Source organism: Gallus gallus, chromosome 4 (genome assembly GCF_016699485.2).
Source record: "Gallus gallus isolate bGalGal1 chromosome 4, bGalGal1.mat.broiler.GRCg7b, whole genome shotgun sequence".
Taxonomy (NCBI): domain Eukaryota; kingdom Metazoa; phylum Chordata; class Aves; order Galliformes; family Phasianidae; genus Gallus; species Gallus gallus.
In genome coordinates this window covers 34,758,894-34,775,271 of record NC_052535.1, presented here as the reverse complement: position 1 = coordinate 34,775,271, position 16,378 = coordinate 34,758,894, and the positions used below count along the sequence as shown (strand labels likewise).

At 40.1% G+C, this 16,378-nt stretch overlaps 1 protein-coding gene across 12 annotated transcripts in view; it reads left to right on the top strand.

The window, feature by feature from the left end:
• The window catches only part of FAM13A (family with sequence similarity 13 member A), a 148,202-nt gene that overhangs the window by 41,978 nt on the left and 89,846 nt on the right, over positions 1–16,378 (top strand). For 11 of the 12 annotated variants that reach the window (XM_046941112.1, XM_046941114.1, XM_040699870.2 and 8 more), the window contains exons 4-5: positions 2,860–3,040; positions 7,482–7,641. In XM_046941112.1, the coding sequence (XP_046797068.1) occupies positions 2,860–3,040; positions 7,482–7,641 (341 nt within the window). Of the gene's footprint in view, positions 1–2,859; positions 3,041–7,481; positions 7,642–15,491; positions 16,372–16,378 lie in introns of those variants that run through there. The other variant, XM_046941118.1, reaches the window with a different exon arrangement.

Below are 16,378 nucleotides of genomic sequence, written 5' to 3'. Positions count from 1 at the left end.
AGCGCATTAGCGACTGTGAGCAAGGGGCCTCAGGTCGGATTGCGATGAGAACCTTTTTATGATGAGAACTGTCTGCAGTTCTGCTACTGATGACAACAAAGTGTGATATTTTTTCCTCTGTCACAGAGCCTAGTCTGAGGCAGATCGCTTTCTATCAGAGGCTCCAGTCCTACTTCCTGTAGATTGTGGAGGAAGAAAATAAAGGCTTTGATTCCTCCAGCAACCTGGCGTAGCCAGCAGCGTGCAACCTGCTGCCTGTGTGCCCAAGATTGACTTCCAGGGGAACATTGATAGCTAGAGACAGATGCAAGCTTTTCTGTCTGCTCTCCTGGCTGGTAATATGCAAGGCAGCTGAAAGCTATGCAGACATGGTAGCATGACACTGAGCTCCAGACTCTCTTCCTTGCATCACGACAGAGATAATTAGCTGCAGCATGGCACCGTGCTGATACAGTGTCAGTGCTAGGCTGGAGTTTTTTGGGGTCAGACCGTCTGAGTCATGCACAGAGCAATTACACACACCTGTCTGCTGACATATGTACCTTTACATGATGTTCAGACAGCATGCTCTGTAGGGTAAAGGAGCATCATGCAGACGGATTGATTGAGGAATTGGATGGTGTCTATAGCATGTCAAAGAAACTCAGTAGGTACAGAAATAGGATGGACCATTGGAAAATATGTCCCTCTTCTTGTGATCTGTGGGTGTACGCTGAAATTAAATGAGACTGAAAACAGCCTTGCAAATTAGTCTTTGCCTCCTACACTGTTGAGGCTTCTGTTTCCAGTTAATTAACATTTTTAGAGATTGCATTTTGTTTTCGGTTGCCTCTTGGACTGCTGTCCCTCAGTAGTGAGTCCCTAGCAAAAGGTCCACATACCAGGCAAAGTTCTGTGCTTGACAATAACAAGTGTGTTGATAGCTGGGGGTATTTTTAATGCAATGTAATTATATATCTATGATTTAATATGAAATATTATTTAAACGTAGGTTCTTGAATTGCCTCTGAAAGTCTGGCACTCTGCAGTTTTGATTACTGGCAAACACATTTGTCTCATCTCAAGATGCTGCAGAGATCAAAGTGCATACTCAGCTTCGTGCCACCCTCTGTCATCTTACTTAATGAGTAATACAGCTCTTGATACGGTCTTGACTTCCTCAGGACATCTCGTACCTCACAAAATTAGGCAAGTACCTAAGCTTAGGGCTTTGGCACACTTGATGCTTGTCTGGATAATAGTATAAACAGCTCTGGTGCTCTAATGTTACTCTGATGGTCAGTACCAGCTGAGTAAATCTTAGTGATTAATTTTGAAGCTGAAAAATTGTCTAGCAGGTGGACAGAAGAAGAAAGAGAGCTCCAAGCAATTGGCTGCCATGACTCATGAATAATCTTGCTCTCCAATAAGTTGAAAACCTGTTTGATTTGAAGTAGTGTGGTTATGGACAGCTAAGTTTCATTTGTCCCAAAAAAATGAACAAAGTGCATGGAATACTGTGTGTGCACATTGCTTTCTGAATTCATCACAATCATCAGCTTAATTAATAACTTTTTGAAATAGAGCTCAAGTCTGTGAAATAAGTCTCAGCAACAGGACAGTTAACAAATTATTTGTGATTTTTGAATTGCATTAGGGGGAAAATCTGACTTCCTTTCCTCCATTTTTCACTGGAGACTGGAGGAGAAAACCTCAAGAGAGCCATATTTTCTCATTCTACTTTCAGCAGGACAAAGAATTTCACGGCTCCATAAATGGAGTTTTCTGTCTCCTGTTGCTCAGTGGTTCTGTGACATTCAATTAGGGTAATTTCTGAAGATCTTATGGCCTGATGTGCACCTTTGTTCTTAGAAGAACAGAAGTGAAAGCAAAACACACCTAATACTAAGACAGTAATGAGGAGGGAACAAAGGTTTGGCTGTGCCTAGCAATAAACATCTCTGATGTTAATCCACGCCGCATAATATATCGTGTTTAATGAACAAGGACATCAAACCCCTAAATACAACTGACACCATGAGACCATCAGCTTTCTGTGTAGTCAGAGTGACCTGTGGAGGTTGTTAGCATCTTTCCAGTTTTGAAGGAGTGGAAAATCCTTCAGTAAATGGAAAAGTACCTGTCAATCTGAAGTCCCAGTGTGAGGTTCAGAGAGGCGATTAGTTCTCAAGGGCATTGCCTAATTAGGTGATAGAGTGATGGTGGTAGATATGTTTGTTTCTGAGTGATGGCTTTGGCATTTCTTACCATAACTGCTATCAATTCACACTGGAAAAATACGCTACGTGCTGGTTGTTTTGTTATCTAAACAGAAGTATGTTACAAGGTGAATTTCAGTGTTCTATGTGGAAATTAGTTGTATATTGTTTTTTCTTTAAGCTTAATGAAAAGGAAGGTAATTGGTAATCAAGTCAGGGACTGTCCAGTTCACTTTGATCGGTGCAAACACAAGTGCAATTAAATTCCTTATTATTATTCAATGTAATAAAGCCTTCTGGAGCCATCTTCAAATTTTGCTGCAGAAATGAAATTAATGAATCAGATTTCCTCCTGTTACCAGCTGATTCACTGTAACGGAGTCATAATCATTTCTTCTGTGTATCTCAAAATAGTTTTGAAAGAAATACTTAAGTAGACAAAGAAGGTTTTTGCATGTTTTCTTCATGCATATTTGCTTTCTCTGAAGGAGCTAATATTTTAGCTGCTGCAGAAAGGGATATTGCAGATGAAATGCTGAAATGTAAACTGTGTGAAGTGACAAGTACATATACACAGAAAATCATTTGCTTCCCTAATGATATGCAGGATAAATATGTATATGCATATTTGTATATTTTTTTCTCCTCTTGTGTTTTCTAGATGGTAGAAATGAAGTGCAGAAGGAAAGAAACTTGAAAGAACTGCTTAAAGAACTCCCTGATGCACATTACTGCCTGTTGAAGTATCTGTGCCAGTTCCTGATAAAGGTTGCTGAACATCATGTAGAGAACAGGATGAACCTTTGCAATCTTGCCACTGTATTTGGACCGAACTGCTTTCAGTAAGTTGTTTTGTTTTTTTTTTTTTTTCTTTTCCTTTTATGTTGTTAGAAAGTTATGAAGCAAATGATGGAAAATGTAGCTGAGAACCCTAACAACAGAATGATCAAACAGAGGCAATGTCTACAGCTTTCTGGTAATTTTTGATACTGAAGCTAATATTTGAGCTGATAGGGAATTGAGTTGCTCTCTAATCTCCTCTTGCACTCTTGTACAATAGTTAGCAAGTTTTCCCTTGCTTTGTTGACAGCAAACTAGGTGTATACAATGTCTGGCCTCCAGGTTGTTTAAGAGCAAGGAGATTTGTGCTCTTACAGCTTTCTTCCTTTGCCATTGAATAATATGGATGCTTCTCTGCAGAAAGATTTGAGGAAGGTTCTGATAGGGAAAAAAGGACTTGGATGCAGCACTCAGGAGCTGTATGCTCTCTGGCTTTGCTGATTTGTGAACTTGTGGTTGTCTTCAACACCAGAGATAAAGAGAGGGCTCTTTATCATTCTAGTTTATTTTGAAACTGGTCTAGAGGTTATGGGGAGCCCTTGGCCTTTTGAGACTTTTTAGTGGATTCACTAGTTCTACTAGTTTCTTTCAAAGGACTCAGTTTCTTGCTGCTTCTGTAAGATTATGCACTGTACATGCTGGTGGGGTTGGCAGCAGTATCAGGAAGAACTATTTCCAGATGTGAGAATGCACTCAAGTAAGATTGTAGCCTCCAGAAACAGGCTTCGTTAGAGAGAGTGAAAACAGAAGGTAGGTTCCTAGTAACGTATTGAGCCAGTTCTACATAGATGCTGCTTGCTCTCTTCTTAATGGAGCACATTTTTTTAAAGGAGCACATATTTTTCTGTTGAGCAGGGAGAGAGACTGCAAAGATGAGACTGTGAAACCAAAGCTTGTCCTTTTAACTATACAGCCACTTCATCTTTCTCATAGATGATGAAGATGACAGTGTCAAGATATGAGCGTTAAAGCATTTGCTGTCTTAATATAAAGTCATAAAGCATATTGTGGGAGGAAAGAAAAGTCTTCCCCTCCAAAAGAAAGAAAACTCAAAGACAGCAGTGTAGACAGGCACATACAAGTAGAAGAGTTAGTGGAAACAGCACTAGAGAATTTTGAGAATAAAAAAGTCCGTTTTTAAAGATCACATTTGTATGAGCAGTCTTATTTACACATGGCAGAGTTTTAAAGTTAGGGAGTTTCCGTCTAGATGTATTAGTGGGCTTAGATTCATCTCGTTTAATTTGTTTGTTCCTAGTTCTAGTGGCTAAATCTCTGTGATTTGAACTCCCAAGTGGCTGTTTGAATGATTGTTAGATTACTCATCACTTGGTTGAGGAAAGTTTTGAAAATTAGCTCTGCATGTTTTTTGGTATAGAACGCAGAGCCCTGCAGTTCAGAAATGCAATTGGCTTTCTTAAGATTAAACCATACTTACCATAAGCTGTATAGTTGTTGCCTCAACTTATCTCCGCTCATAAGGTTGCGTAAAAAAGGTTCAACAGTTTCTGTAAGGTATAGGCCTGTGTGTAAGAGGCAAAGAATCACATCATTCTATTTCAGAGGACTGGGAAAGGCAGAGTTCACATAAGACTGAAGACACGAGGTCTCTTGTGGGTGTATATGAATGCAGCCAGCCCTGCAGTTGTGATGCATCAAAATGCATGTGCACCAGAAGAGGCAAGACTTGACACATAACAAATGAGTAATGTACTTTTACAAGATCCAAATATTTCAGAATGCCGGATGTAGGTTTTTGTTTAAGCTCCACCATCTGGTAATTCAGCTGTGTGTTTTATCTGATCTTGAACCTTTCTAGGCAATTCAGGATTGTGGTCTAGACACATTTGTGAGCAACTGTTGAAATGCCTTTTCTCCTGTGTTAATGAATGCATTCTTAAAATGATGATACTGTGGCCATATCAACAAAGATTTGCCAGGTGGGGGAAAGAATTTGCAGCACCCAACTTTCAGCGTTGGGCTTAACCTGCTGGTTAGCTATGCATCTGGAGAGAGGTCTTCAGAACGCAGTTCAGAGCAAGTCTATCTGAAGTCTGTCTTTGCATGGGCTGTCTTACCATTGACTACAGGCAGCTCCTAGAGAGATGAGCTGAAGAAATTGAGTATGAGGTGATTGAACTGAACTTTAACTTTGCATCATTTGTTCAGAGCAGTGCATGGGGTGTTTTGCTGGAATGAGGAAATAAGGCTTAGCAGCCAACAATTGTCAGTAAGTGCACTGCTGAGGTAGGAAGATTTGAGATTTTTCTGCCAATTCACACATCCAAAATCAATGTCTGTGTAGTTAATGCTTAGAGTCAGGAAGGATAAAGTCCATCTTGCCTTCTACAGGATGTTCTTAGTGACATTTTAGCTATTTAGATATATTATTTCCGACTCGGTAACTGAACCTGTTTTACAATTGTATAAACCTCACGGTTGGGCAACTTTCCAAACATGTAGACTGTATTTTGATTCCCTTCATCTCATTCAGTTTCTCTACATTGACTTCTCAGTATTTTTTCTAAATTCCCAAATTTTCAGTCTTTATTACTTTGGTCTTATCCAGAACTTCTCCTGCTTCCTTATTTGCTGTTTGATAAATCAAACTTACGGTCTTCTAATGACAGGTTATCTTTTGTTTTCTGTATTTGTAATGAATAGAAGAATGGAGAAAGTGGCTGTTTGCAGCCCTTGTAGTGAAGTGTGGTGTAAAATATGGGAAAACATAAAGAACAAGGTCAGACAGCTCAAAAAAGGAAAATATGTTGATTTGAGATTTAGTGCACTGTTTTCTCCCAGCTTGGATTTGTTCAGATTGATTGTGATGGAAGCGAGAGAAATGTTGACCTTGAGAGACAGCAAACATGGAGGAACATCAATTATTGCTTTTCTGTTATTGGGCTAATCTATGTGGAGGATTAATGCTTGCACTGTGGCTACTCTTGGAGGAAGATGTCCATTTACCCGGATTTCATTACTTGTACAGCCATATCCTTAGTATGGCCTGCTATGTGTCACTGTTTCACACTCACAGTTATTGTTGAAGAGGAAGTGTAGGACCAGCTGAGTTCTCTCTCCTTCTATCTCCTCTGTTGGGTCTGGGTGTCGGGGAGCCGTATTCCTGTCCTTTGACTGGGACGTGTGTAAGAGATATGAGGCCCTGTTTTGGGCTGCAAAGGGCAAAATATCTTTAGTGATGAGGGGCTTTCCTCTCAGTGCTCCCCTGCAGAGTTCAAGCATTTTGTCTGCCCACTTATCCTCCAGATCCCCTCGCTGTGGTCAGCGAGGAAGAAGGATCATGAAGTACAACTTCTGGAACTGTGGCTGAAAGAAAATGCTGGGGAGCAGTTGTGCTTTGGAGATACTTTTCCCAACATCAGAGTGAATGTTCGCTCCAAAGTAATGCACTTAAATGCGCTGCTTGCACTGCATCCACCAGTGTTGTTCCTTTTGAGTGGTGGGAATATAGTACTCAAAGTACTCTGCTTTGATGGCAGAACAAGGATTTCAAGGATTTCTGTTATAAGGATTTATAGTGTTGGAGTATTTTTATCTTTTCTCCTACAGAAGGCTTTATGAGGTGGAGATCACAGGGAAGATCTTTATGTACCTATCTGAGTCCTTCTTGGTTTAGGTTGCGAATGGTCTTTCTTCAGATCTTGATTCAGAATTAAGAAAGCATACACTCAGAATTTAAGTGGAGGAACAGTTTTACAGAAAAAACAGCAATAATATTTTTTGCGCTTTGTCGAATTGTGGCCTTGGTACAGTTTTTGTTAAAGTCCTCCTTCCACTAAGGTGTTTTCATCTCACTCTTGGATTGCAGCTGCAGTTTTTGTACTGAGACAGTTCTGGAAACAAAATTCACAGTTTCTTGTATCTTGGCCTCCTGGGTCTCATACAGTGGAGCACATCCAGCCATGTGAAGCAGTGGGCCATTTGAAGCTACTGCTTCCACTCACTGCTAACCTTAGCCCTCCATGCAAAGCCAAATGGTATTTGAGCTCCAATAGCTCCATACAGAAGCAGTTCCCAGGAACATCCCAGGTCATCACAGATCACTTCCCCAAGGAATCTGACCCTTCACATTAACATTTCTGAGAATTTGGATGCCTCATGCTGTTTGTGCCTCATTCTTGAAACCAAATTTTAACAAAACTGGTGGTATCTCATTTGGCGGTTGTCTCAGTTATATCTCTGCCTAGACTATGTAGAGTAGATTGTTTGACCAACAGATAGGGAAGTTAATATTGCTAAGAAAAACTGCAAACAAGCCATAATAGTTGTTACCACTGTGGATATGTTTCTTCTCTCCCAGACAAAGTTTCCTCTGCCTGCTACCCAACCTGTATCCACAACTGAAGTGTTACATAGACACTGTGAAGGAACATTTCCCTTTTGAGTATCTAACGTTCTGCTTCAAATTCTGTCCAATTTTAGTGTGCCCTCTGGATTTGAAGGCATAAAAGAACAAGAGATCTGCAACAAGATCATGACTAAAATGCTGGAGAGTTACAATACCTTGTTTGAACTGGAAGGTTTGAAGAAGGATGAAGAAAAGCCAGTATGTGAAGAGCTAGCAAGAATTATTCTGGTTAAAGTGAGTATCTCTAATACTGTACTTTCTTACAGCAAATCAGTAGTGCAGGTTCATGGCTGCTTCAATTCAGAAGTCTGTTAGGTAAGTGGGAGGTAGACACTTTCATTATAATGGTCTATGTTAATAATTGGTATACAGTATTACAGATTGATCCTGCTAATAAGCAGATTTTTATTGCTAGTCTGAAAATTGTTTCTATTTAACAGCTTTAAAATAGAATGGTTCAGTTGCAAGGGGCCTTTATCATCTAGTCCAACAGCCTGACCACTTCAGAGTTTACCAAAAATCAAAGCAATCTTATGAAGGGCTGAATGGTAATTGAATGCTGAAAGCCAGGTAGCATCAACCACCTCACTAGGAAGCCTGTTCCAGTGTTTGACCACCTTCACAGTAAAGAAATTTTTCATAATATGCAGTGTGACTCTCCTCTGATGCAGCTTCATGCCATTCCCCCGTGTCCTTTTGTCAGTTCTCAGGGAGAAGAGCCTGGCACCTCCCTTTGCTTCCCTCCTTCAGGACATTGCACAGAGCAATGAGGTCACCTCTCAGCCTCTCCTCATAGGTCGTGCCTTCCAGCCAGTCAAGTGAAATCAGCTGAAATCTTTAGTTCCTTTACAGTATGTTCTAAGATAGTCTACCGAATCACAATTACAGTGCAATCTGTACAAGTCATACCAGCTGCCTCCAGGAGAATTCGTTGTTTTCTGATGATGAACCGGTGAGGGAAGAGTAAACCTGTTAGTCTTATAGCTGTCAGTAGCATTCATGTAAAATCCTTCTATGGAAGGAGATAAAATGGCTGATGACTCTTGCAGTGCCCTCCCTAATGTTTTTTTACTGCAGATACAGTGACTTCCAGGTAATGGAAGTGATCTGTCTGGCATATGAAAGTTTAGCTGCTGATTTTAACTTAAGAAATAAAACTAGGTTAAAAAGTAAGTCATTTAAAAAGCCAGAGTACTTTAAGAAGCCCAGTAGAAGGGCTTTTCAGATATGTCTCCATCTCCTTCAAGTCAGTTGCAACAGTCAAGGTAATCTTTCTTCTAAGAGCTTACAACTGATTGAAAATGCACCAAGATGGAGACCTTGGTGATTTCCCACAGTAGCCATCAAAGGGTATGGTGACAACCAGAACTGCTCCAACAAAATAGTGTGAAAGATAAAATTACTCAAATTGGATGAAAAATATTGCCCAGCTCTTTGCTTTAGAAGAGAGATGAGTGGAATGAGCCATACCTATAAACAAGGGCTTGCATTGTGCTTTTGTTTTTGGGTCTTGCTGATGGTTTCCAAATCCTGCTGGCAGTCTGCTATAAAAATTTCACCATGTTCCTACTGCATGTAATTTGGATGAGTTTTCTTGCTTAACCAAGACAAATACTCAAACACAAGAAATACAAGTATCTAATTTTATATAGCCAAGTGCTTGTTGAGATGTGTCAGATGGCTCTTTGAAATAATGTTTTATACCATTCCTAAATGTTACTTTTCTTGTATCCTAGCAGGTATCCCTCACCTTTGCCAATTTGTATAATGAATTAGAAATAGTGGACTGAAGGAGAAAACCAAGAGGCAATAAATTAGATTCAGTAGAGAAAAGTGATTGCCAGCTTGCTAATGTGTGAACTGTTCTATATAGCAGGAGCCAGCTGATCCGTGTCATAAAAGAACAAATACTTCAGAAAATTATTGATGTGACCTGGGTCACTGTCTAAAAATAGCAGGTAATTTATAAGCAAAGTTCCTGCTTCTTGAGAAGCCATTGATGAATTCATATCTTCAAGTAGTTAAAGCTGTTCCTGTTGGAAGGAATGAAAAATGTAGGATGCTCAGGATGACACTTCTATAAACTGAGGCCTTATTGATTTTATGGGTTTCACATTGAAGCGTGAACTGTGATGGAATGGAGGAGCAGACAGGAAGGAGAGGGAAGAAAATGAAGACTCATTACCAAGCTCAGCTGCATTTACCTAAGTGTCTTTTTCAGCTTTTATATTGTAAGCTGCAAGAGAGTGAGGAACTTGCTTTCTCCCTTCTGGCCCAGTAAGAATATTTCTGTCACCCCCCACCCCCAGATCATTTGCTGTATTGCCAGTGTTTCATCTTGAGTCGCTGCACTGCTACTTTTCCCATGACTGCCTGAACTCTCTCTCCTTTCTCTCTTTCCCACATTTACATTTTTGTCTTTAATTTTCGCAGACCTGTCCCACTCTTCTTCCTGTACTCACATACTGTTGGCCCTTTTTTCCCACTCCAAGGGAAAGGCTGGCAATCAGAAGTACACCTCCAGTCACTGCACGTGCATACTGTATTCTACCCACAGTCCGTATTTATTTGTCATCATATTCTTTATTTTCTTAAATGTGGAGATAGCTTTTTGTCTAGGTTAGCATGGTGCTTGTGGTATGGTGACCTGCATATATAATGGGGGGTCTAGAGTTTAGTGAGTTTAATGAGACTTTTCATAGGCAAGCATTGCTGCCTTCTGTTTTCTGGAATGTTGCTTTTAATCTTACCCAAAAGGTCCTGAAGAAGAAGAAATTAGGTTTTACATTGTTAAAAGACTTATTTACATTGTTAAGAGATTTATATTGTGATGGTCAAAGCCATCTGCACTGATCCAGGTGCATTCTTCATTGAGAGTTTGAGTAGAGCAGCTTGAACTTTGAAACTTGTACAGGGAGAAGAATGCCATGAATTCAGAGGGGTTATCTTGAATCAAAATTTCAAACCCAATAACAGTGGCTTTAAAAAAAAAAAAGAACTTAAAAACTTCACAAAGTCCACTTCTCTAAACTCTCTAGCATGTCTTTCCAGCGCACTGAATTACAATAGTAGCCCTCCTTTTGCTTATCTCTTTCTTTTACGGCTGCAGACTCTGTGGTGCTGCAAAATAGGAACTTACTTTTAGTTAGTGTCTAAAAGTATTGTGAGACTGTTATTTCTCCTTGAATTCTCTGTTGTCATCATATCATCCCCTTATTACCATGTATTTTTTAAAGCCATCGTCAGCCCTAAATCATGATGGTACAAATACCTAGAATCATTGCATCCCATCCCAATATGGGAATGCATTTCCACTCTTACCCAGTGATGTTTACCACCTTCCTGAACTTGCATGTCTCGACACCTCGTGATCGATGTATCTTAAGATTTTCCCACACTTTGCAATGAAGTCAGTGGATTTTTTCAAAGAAGTACCTCTCTTTTAAAATGTAACCAAGAACGTGTGCGTCATGCAGATAAAGTCATGAAAGCCTCATACTTTGAGCAGTGTCTCGGGAAGGAAAAGCAGCACTTGAGTGGAGCACATTACCTCTTGTTTACTGTGCTGCTCATGTCTGGGGGAAATCTGCAGTGCTACAGATTTCCAGGAGGAGTAAGAGGTTGGCAATCAGCTACAGATTGTGGCAGCTTACAGAAAGTTAACTTTAGCAGGGCGGAAAAGAGGTGTGATTCTGTAGGCTGTTGCTTGTTCGATTATCGTTTTTGCTATGCTCATGCACTGAGGGGGCACAGGTTACATCACACCAGTTTCAAAGATTGCTGAGTCATTGGGAAAGACAAACAGTGCCAGGTAAAGGGATTTCTTTGCTTGCTTTCTCACTGGATCATAGTTCAAAACGTAAGGGAGCAGGAAATTTCTACAAGCTGCCTTCCAGCTCCTGCTTTGTTTCCAGGACTGTAAAACCTCCTCTTGCTCATTGTTCAGGCATATGGTAAAATTATAGTTAGAAGTGCTGGGGAGCTTTTCTTTGGAAACCTCCGTTTAAAAACAAAACAAGTACCACTTTCACAAAGTGGCAGGCATCTTGGAACAGATTCCATTCCAGATTCCCTGGGAAATTGAACTGTGAGGCTCCTGATGTGTGTGTGTGTTTGTGTATATATATTTAATGAAGCGGGTTTCATTTGTAGCTCTATCATTAAAGAGTATTTTCCAAGCTTCAGTTTAATTTCTAGACCCAGTGAGGGTCTGGAAGACTCTTAGGCCGTTGACTGACAGGATCTACTAATTAGAAACAGGTGGAGAAGTGGGTTGAATGTTCTGATTAGCTATCTGCTCAGTGTTGTGTTTTTCTGCCTTTGAAGGATCATAAATATTTTCTTATTGGGCAGAGCCAGGAGTGACCTATTTGTTTTCTTAGTGTATCTGAACTGCTGTGGACTTATCACATTGTAAGTTTCAGTGTATCGTGATAAAACATTTATGATTTGCTTCAGAGCAGAATTCCTGCTGTGTTCAGTTATGGTCCCAATTGTTTTTTGTGGCACTGAACTGAGCAGTAACTTCAGTTATTAAAGATCAGTCAGTTCTGAATTGCAGTATGGCTGAATTTGTCATCTGCTTGAAAAAATTTGATTGAAGAAATCTACCTCCAGCAACAATACAAATAATAATTTTGCACTATGACCTTTAATTTCCAAATAATTTAAAGTTCTATTCAAACTGCAACCGCATACGGTCCTATATTGTGCACCTAGACAGTGTTGTACTGTTACAGCTGCAATGCAATGAGACTTAAGAGTAACACCATTAATGTTACTCATCAGTGATCAAAGATAAATGATGAAAAGGATTATTTTTAGTTAAATGGCCAGAGGAGTCTGGACAGGCTAAGTATTATGAGACTCTTGAGAGATCTCTGGAATTACCACTTTCAAAGGTTCCAAGTAAAATGTAGTACCATTTGGGTCAGTATTGTCTTAGAATAAATCATACAACCTGTTACACTGTCATTTAGTGTCACAGGGTTGCATTTTTTTTTCCCTTAATCTTTCCCTCTGGTGCCTTCTTGACAGAATACCTTTTAATTTGAAGAAGCAGTCAGCTGACAGCACATAATTGTTTGCACTGGGAAACAAAAACCAATGTGATGAGGATGTTCTGCTGCTCCCAACTCGATTACCTATTTGGGAAAGGAATGCAAACAAGTCCATTTATAAAATTAAATTTATAATTCCATAGAACTCCAGGGCTGCCCTGCACTCACAGCAGACTCCCTTTTCTGCCACCTCAGTGCTCTGCTGCTATGGTTATACACGCAGCAGACCGAGTGATCTCTTGTTTACGTCACGAAAAAAGGCACCTGCTTCTAATCAGTGTTACACTGCCCTGGCTGAGCCTGCAGGGTCTAGATAGTTTCCTTTATGCTTCTTTCATGCCTGGGACCATTTTAGCCTCACGTTAATGGCTTGCTTTCAGTACTGGATTAGTTCCTTCCCTTCAGAAGTCACTGGGCATTGATCTCCTTTGAAATCATTCCTGAAGATCTTGACACACATTAATGTTTCATTCAGTATTCCCCTTTTTAGGGCAAGTCATGCCAGTTCTCTCCTGCCTGGGCCAGAGTTCATCCAAGTGGCAGTGTGGGTTCAGGTAGGATAAAGATGGGTGGAAAGTACCTGGGGATAAAGATCACCAGTGGAAATCCATCATTGCTTTTCTGTGTAGTATTTCTTCAGCTAGTATTCACTTCACAGTTGCCCACCAGGGAGCAGATGGGCATGCTTATAGTAAGGCTATATAGTGGTTCAGCCTGAATGACATTTTAAGATGTGAGCTGACAGGAAATGAGTAATATGAGATTTGTAGGGGAAAGTTTAGAAGCTTCTAAACCTTTCACCTATAGCAGATTGTGGAATCTCAAGTGAAGTGAACTGTTATTTTTAGGCTGTAGCTCAGGAAAGCAAGTAAAAAAGACAGATGACTATCGAACAATTCCTTGTTTAATTTTGAATAAAATAGCTACACTCTTGCATACTTAAAGGGAATAGATGCATATAACATATTTCTCTTTCTATCCTGCTGTCCTTATTTCTTGTATACTAGAACTCTTTCAAACTCAGACGGCAAATTTTGAAGTGGAGATGCTTAGGAACTTTGCTTTTACTCTCTGATAACTTTTTGTTTGAACAAATGCTCAGCAGTGATAACATTGCCCCTTAACAATACCACATAACCAAAATGTAGAGAAAATGAAATCCATATGTGTGTTCACATCTGTATTTTACTTGAAATGTTTTTCATTTGTTGTGTGTTTATTTAGGGGTAGGCAGGGAATGACATGACAATTTAGCATTTGAGAGCTGTCCCTCTCAGTCAGTACCACATCATAGAATCATAGAATGCCCTGGGTTGAAAAGGATCACAATGATCATCTAGTTTCAACCCCACTCCCATGGGTAGGGTTGCCAACCACCAGACCAGGCTGCCCAGAGCCACATCCAGCCTGGCCTTGAATGCCTCCAGGGATGGGGCATCCACAACCTCTCTGGGCAACCTGTTCCAGTACATCACCACCCTCTGTGTGAAAAACTTCCCCCTAATATCTAACCTAAACCTCCCCTGTCTCAGTTTAAAACCATTCCCCCTTGTCCTATATCTATCCATGCTTGTAAACAGTCATTCTCCCTCCTGTTTATATGCTCTTTTCAAATATTGGAAGGCCGCAATGAGGTCTCTGCAGAGCCTTCTCTTCTCCATGCTGAACAAGCTCAGTTCCCTCAACCTTTCTTCACAGGAGAGGTGCTCCAGCCCTCAGATCATCTTAGTGGCCCTTTCTGGACCCATTCCAAGAGCTCCATGACCTTCTTGTGCTGGGGGACCCAGGCCTGGGGAAGGGGAAGCATCAAAGTCAGTACGAAAAAATGTGGTACAGTAAAAATAAGCATGTGAGCCACTACTCTAGCTGGCTGTTTCTGTGCATCCTTGCTGCACCCAAGGAGGAAATAAAAGTTGTTTGCTGGAACGATGAGAATTTTCCTACTGAGGAAAAATTTCTCAGTTCCTCCCATTCCAGTTCCCCAATATTTGTTTTCTCATTAATTAATTTTTCAGTTAAACAGTTTACACAAAATAATAAGCATTATCATCGCTATAAAAATCAGCGGTGTCAATGCTGCCTTTGTAACGATGATATATTGTAGGCAATCTGAATTGCTCCAAAGTGATGGAGCGTAAGACATTGTCCAGCCTGTAGGGGTTTCATTCATACTGATATCTGCCAATAGCTTCATCTGCAGTAGTGTCAAGGCAGGAATTTCAGAATGACTCAGCACTGAATGAGTGCTTTTTCCTATTATAACTGAGTAACAAAAAGCTCACTGACTTCATTGCAAGTCCTGTGCATTCTTTTTGAGTCCTCCCTTGAATAGTAGGAAGAACACAGTTTGTCCAGGAGAAGCTTGTTGGTACACCAGGTGCAACTGTAGCGTCCACTGCTTTGCAGGATTTTTGGAGCCTCGAAACTTCTGTTTAATAAGCAGGGCTCAGGGCAATATAAAAGCAACAGGAGACTGTGGTGCAAGGGATATAAGGGAACAGATGCTCTTTAAGTGTCTGAATAGATAAGCTCTTGAAAATTTGATCTATCCAGCAGACTGCAGTGTGATTTGGCCTTAATTGCCAACAGTAAATACCACTGTTTGAGTATTAAGAAAATGGCCTATCTTCTGTAGTATTGGAAATCTTACAGTGGTGGAGTTAAATAGTAACACATTGGACACTGTAATGTACTGCAACATCAGATATTCATTTTAAAAATAACATTACTAACTTCTATGTGTGAAAAAGTTTTCTTTCTGTATGATTTTTAGGTCTGAAATGCAACTTAGCTTTTCCAAGAATGAGTTAAAGGAAGTGTAACATGAGATGCAAACCTGGAGAGCCTGGGTTTCTCCTTTAGCTACGTCATGTTTTTCTTTTAGGTCACACTTCTTTCTGTTTATGAATAACATTACGGTAAATAGGTAAATTGGACTCCAGCGTTCAAAATTGCCTGGGAGAACAGAATGTTCTCCTGGAAATGATCTTTGCTCTGTTGTTTCTGAACACACACATACATACTGGGTACATTCAGCAAGAGAGCAGTGTTGCTGTGTCACTTTGTAAATATTTGGTTTGTTGCTTTTTTTAATCTTAAATTCTTCTGCACATTCCTTATGGATACTTCAGCCACGAAGAGCTGAGCTGTGGGCAGTAACCTGTTACGTGGCCCCTTAACTCTGACAGTGAGTGCATGACAAGCACTTCCAAACTGTGGAAATGGATATGAAAGATGAGTGTTTTTGCTCACTGAAATCTCTGTAACCTTTTTACAGATTCTGGGATTATATTTGATCTCACCATTATCAGTGTAACTATTTGCAGCCTTTAGTAAACAGTCCTCCTGGGCTGCAGGAGACACATTTTTCTTTTTCTCCTAGAAAATAGTATGATATTCCACAGATGCAGTTGTCAATATTGAGGTATATCATAGGGCTATTGCTATGTTTGTCATTTCCTTTTTTATATTGCAGTCTGCTCTAAAAATAATGGATTTCTGTGTGTCTGCTGCTTTCATAACAAGACCTTTGTACATGTTTTGTGGCAACAATCATAGCAGGTTAAGGTTGTACTGAAGCACAACAGAGTAACCTTTAGCAGTTTATTAAGAGAGATGGTCTCAGGTAAAAGGTCATATATATAATCTTGGGAGAACAAAAGGAAATGAAAGGGGAACTGAATGGGGTATTAGTTTCCTACTGAAAAGCAGTGATGCGTTTTTTGCAAAGAGTGAGATTTTGCTTTTTATTACTTCTGTCTGAAACAGCTCTGCTGAAGTGTGGTTATTAAAGTGCAGTGTAAAAGACAGCACAGTAGAACAGCAAATAGGTACTGCTGTACTCTTATACACTTATAGCTGCACTCTTCTTCCTAAACGTCAATAGCAACCAAGGAGAAGTTTGGTATGTA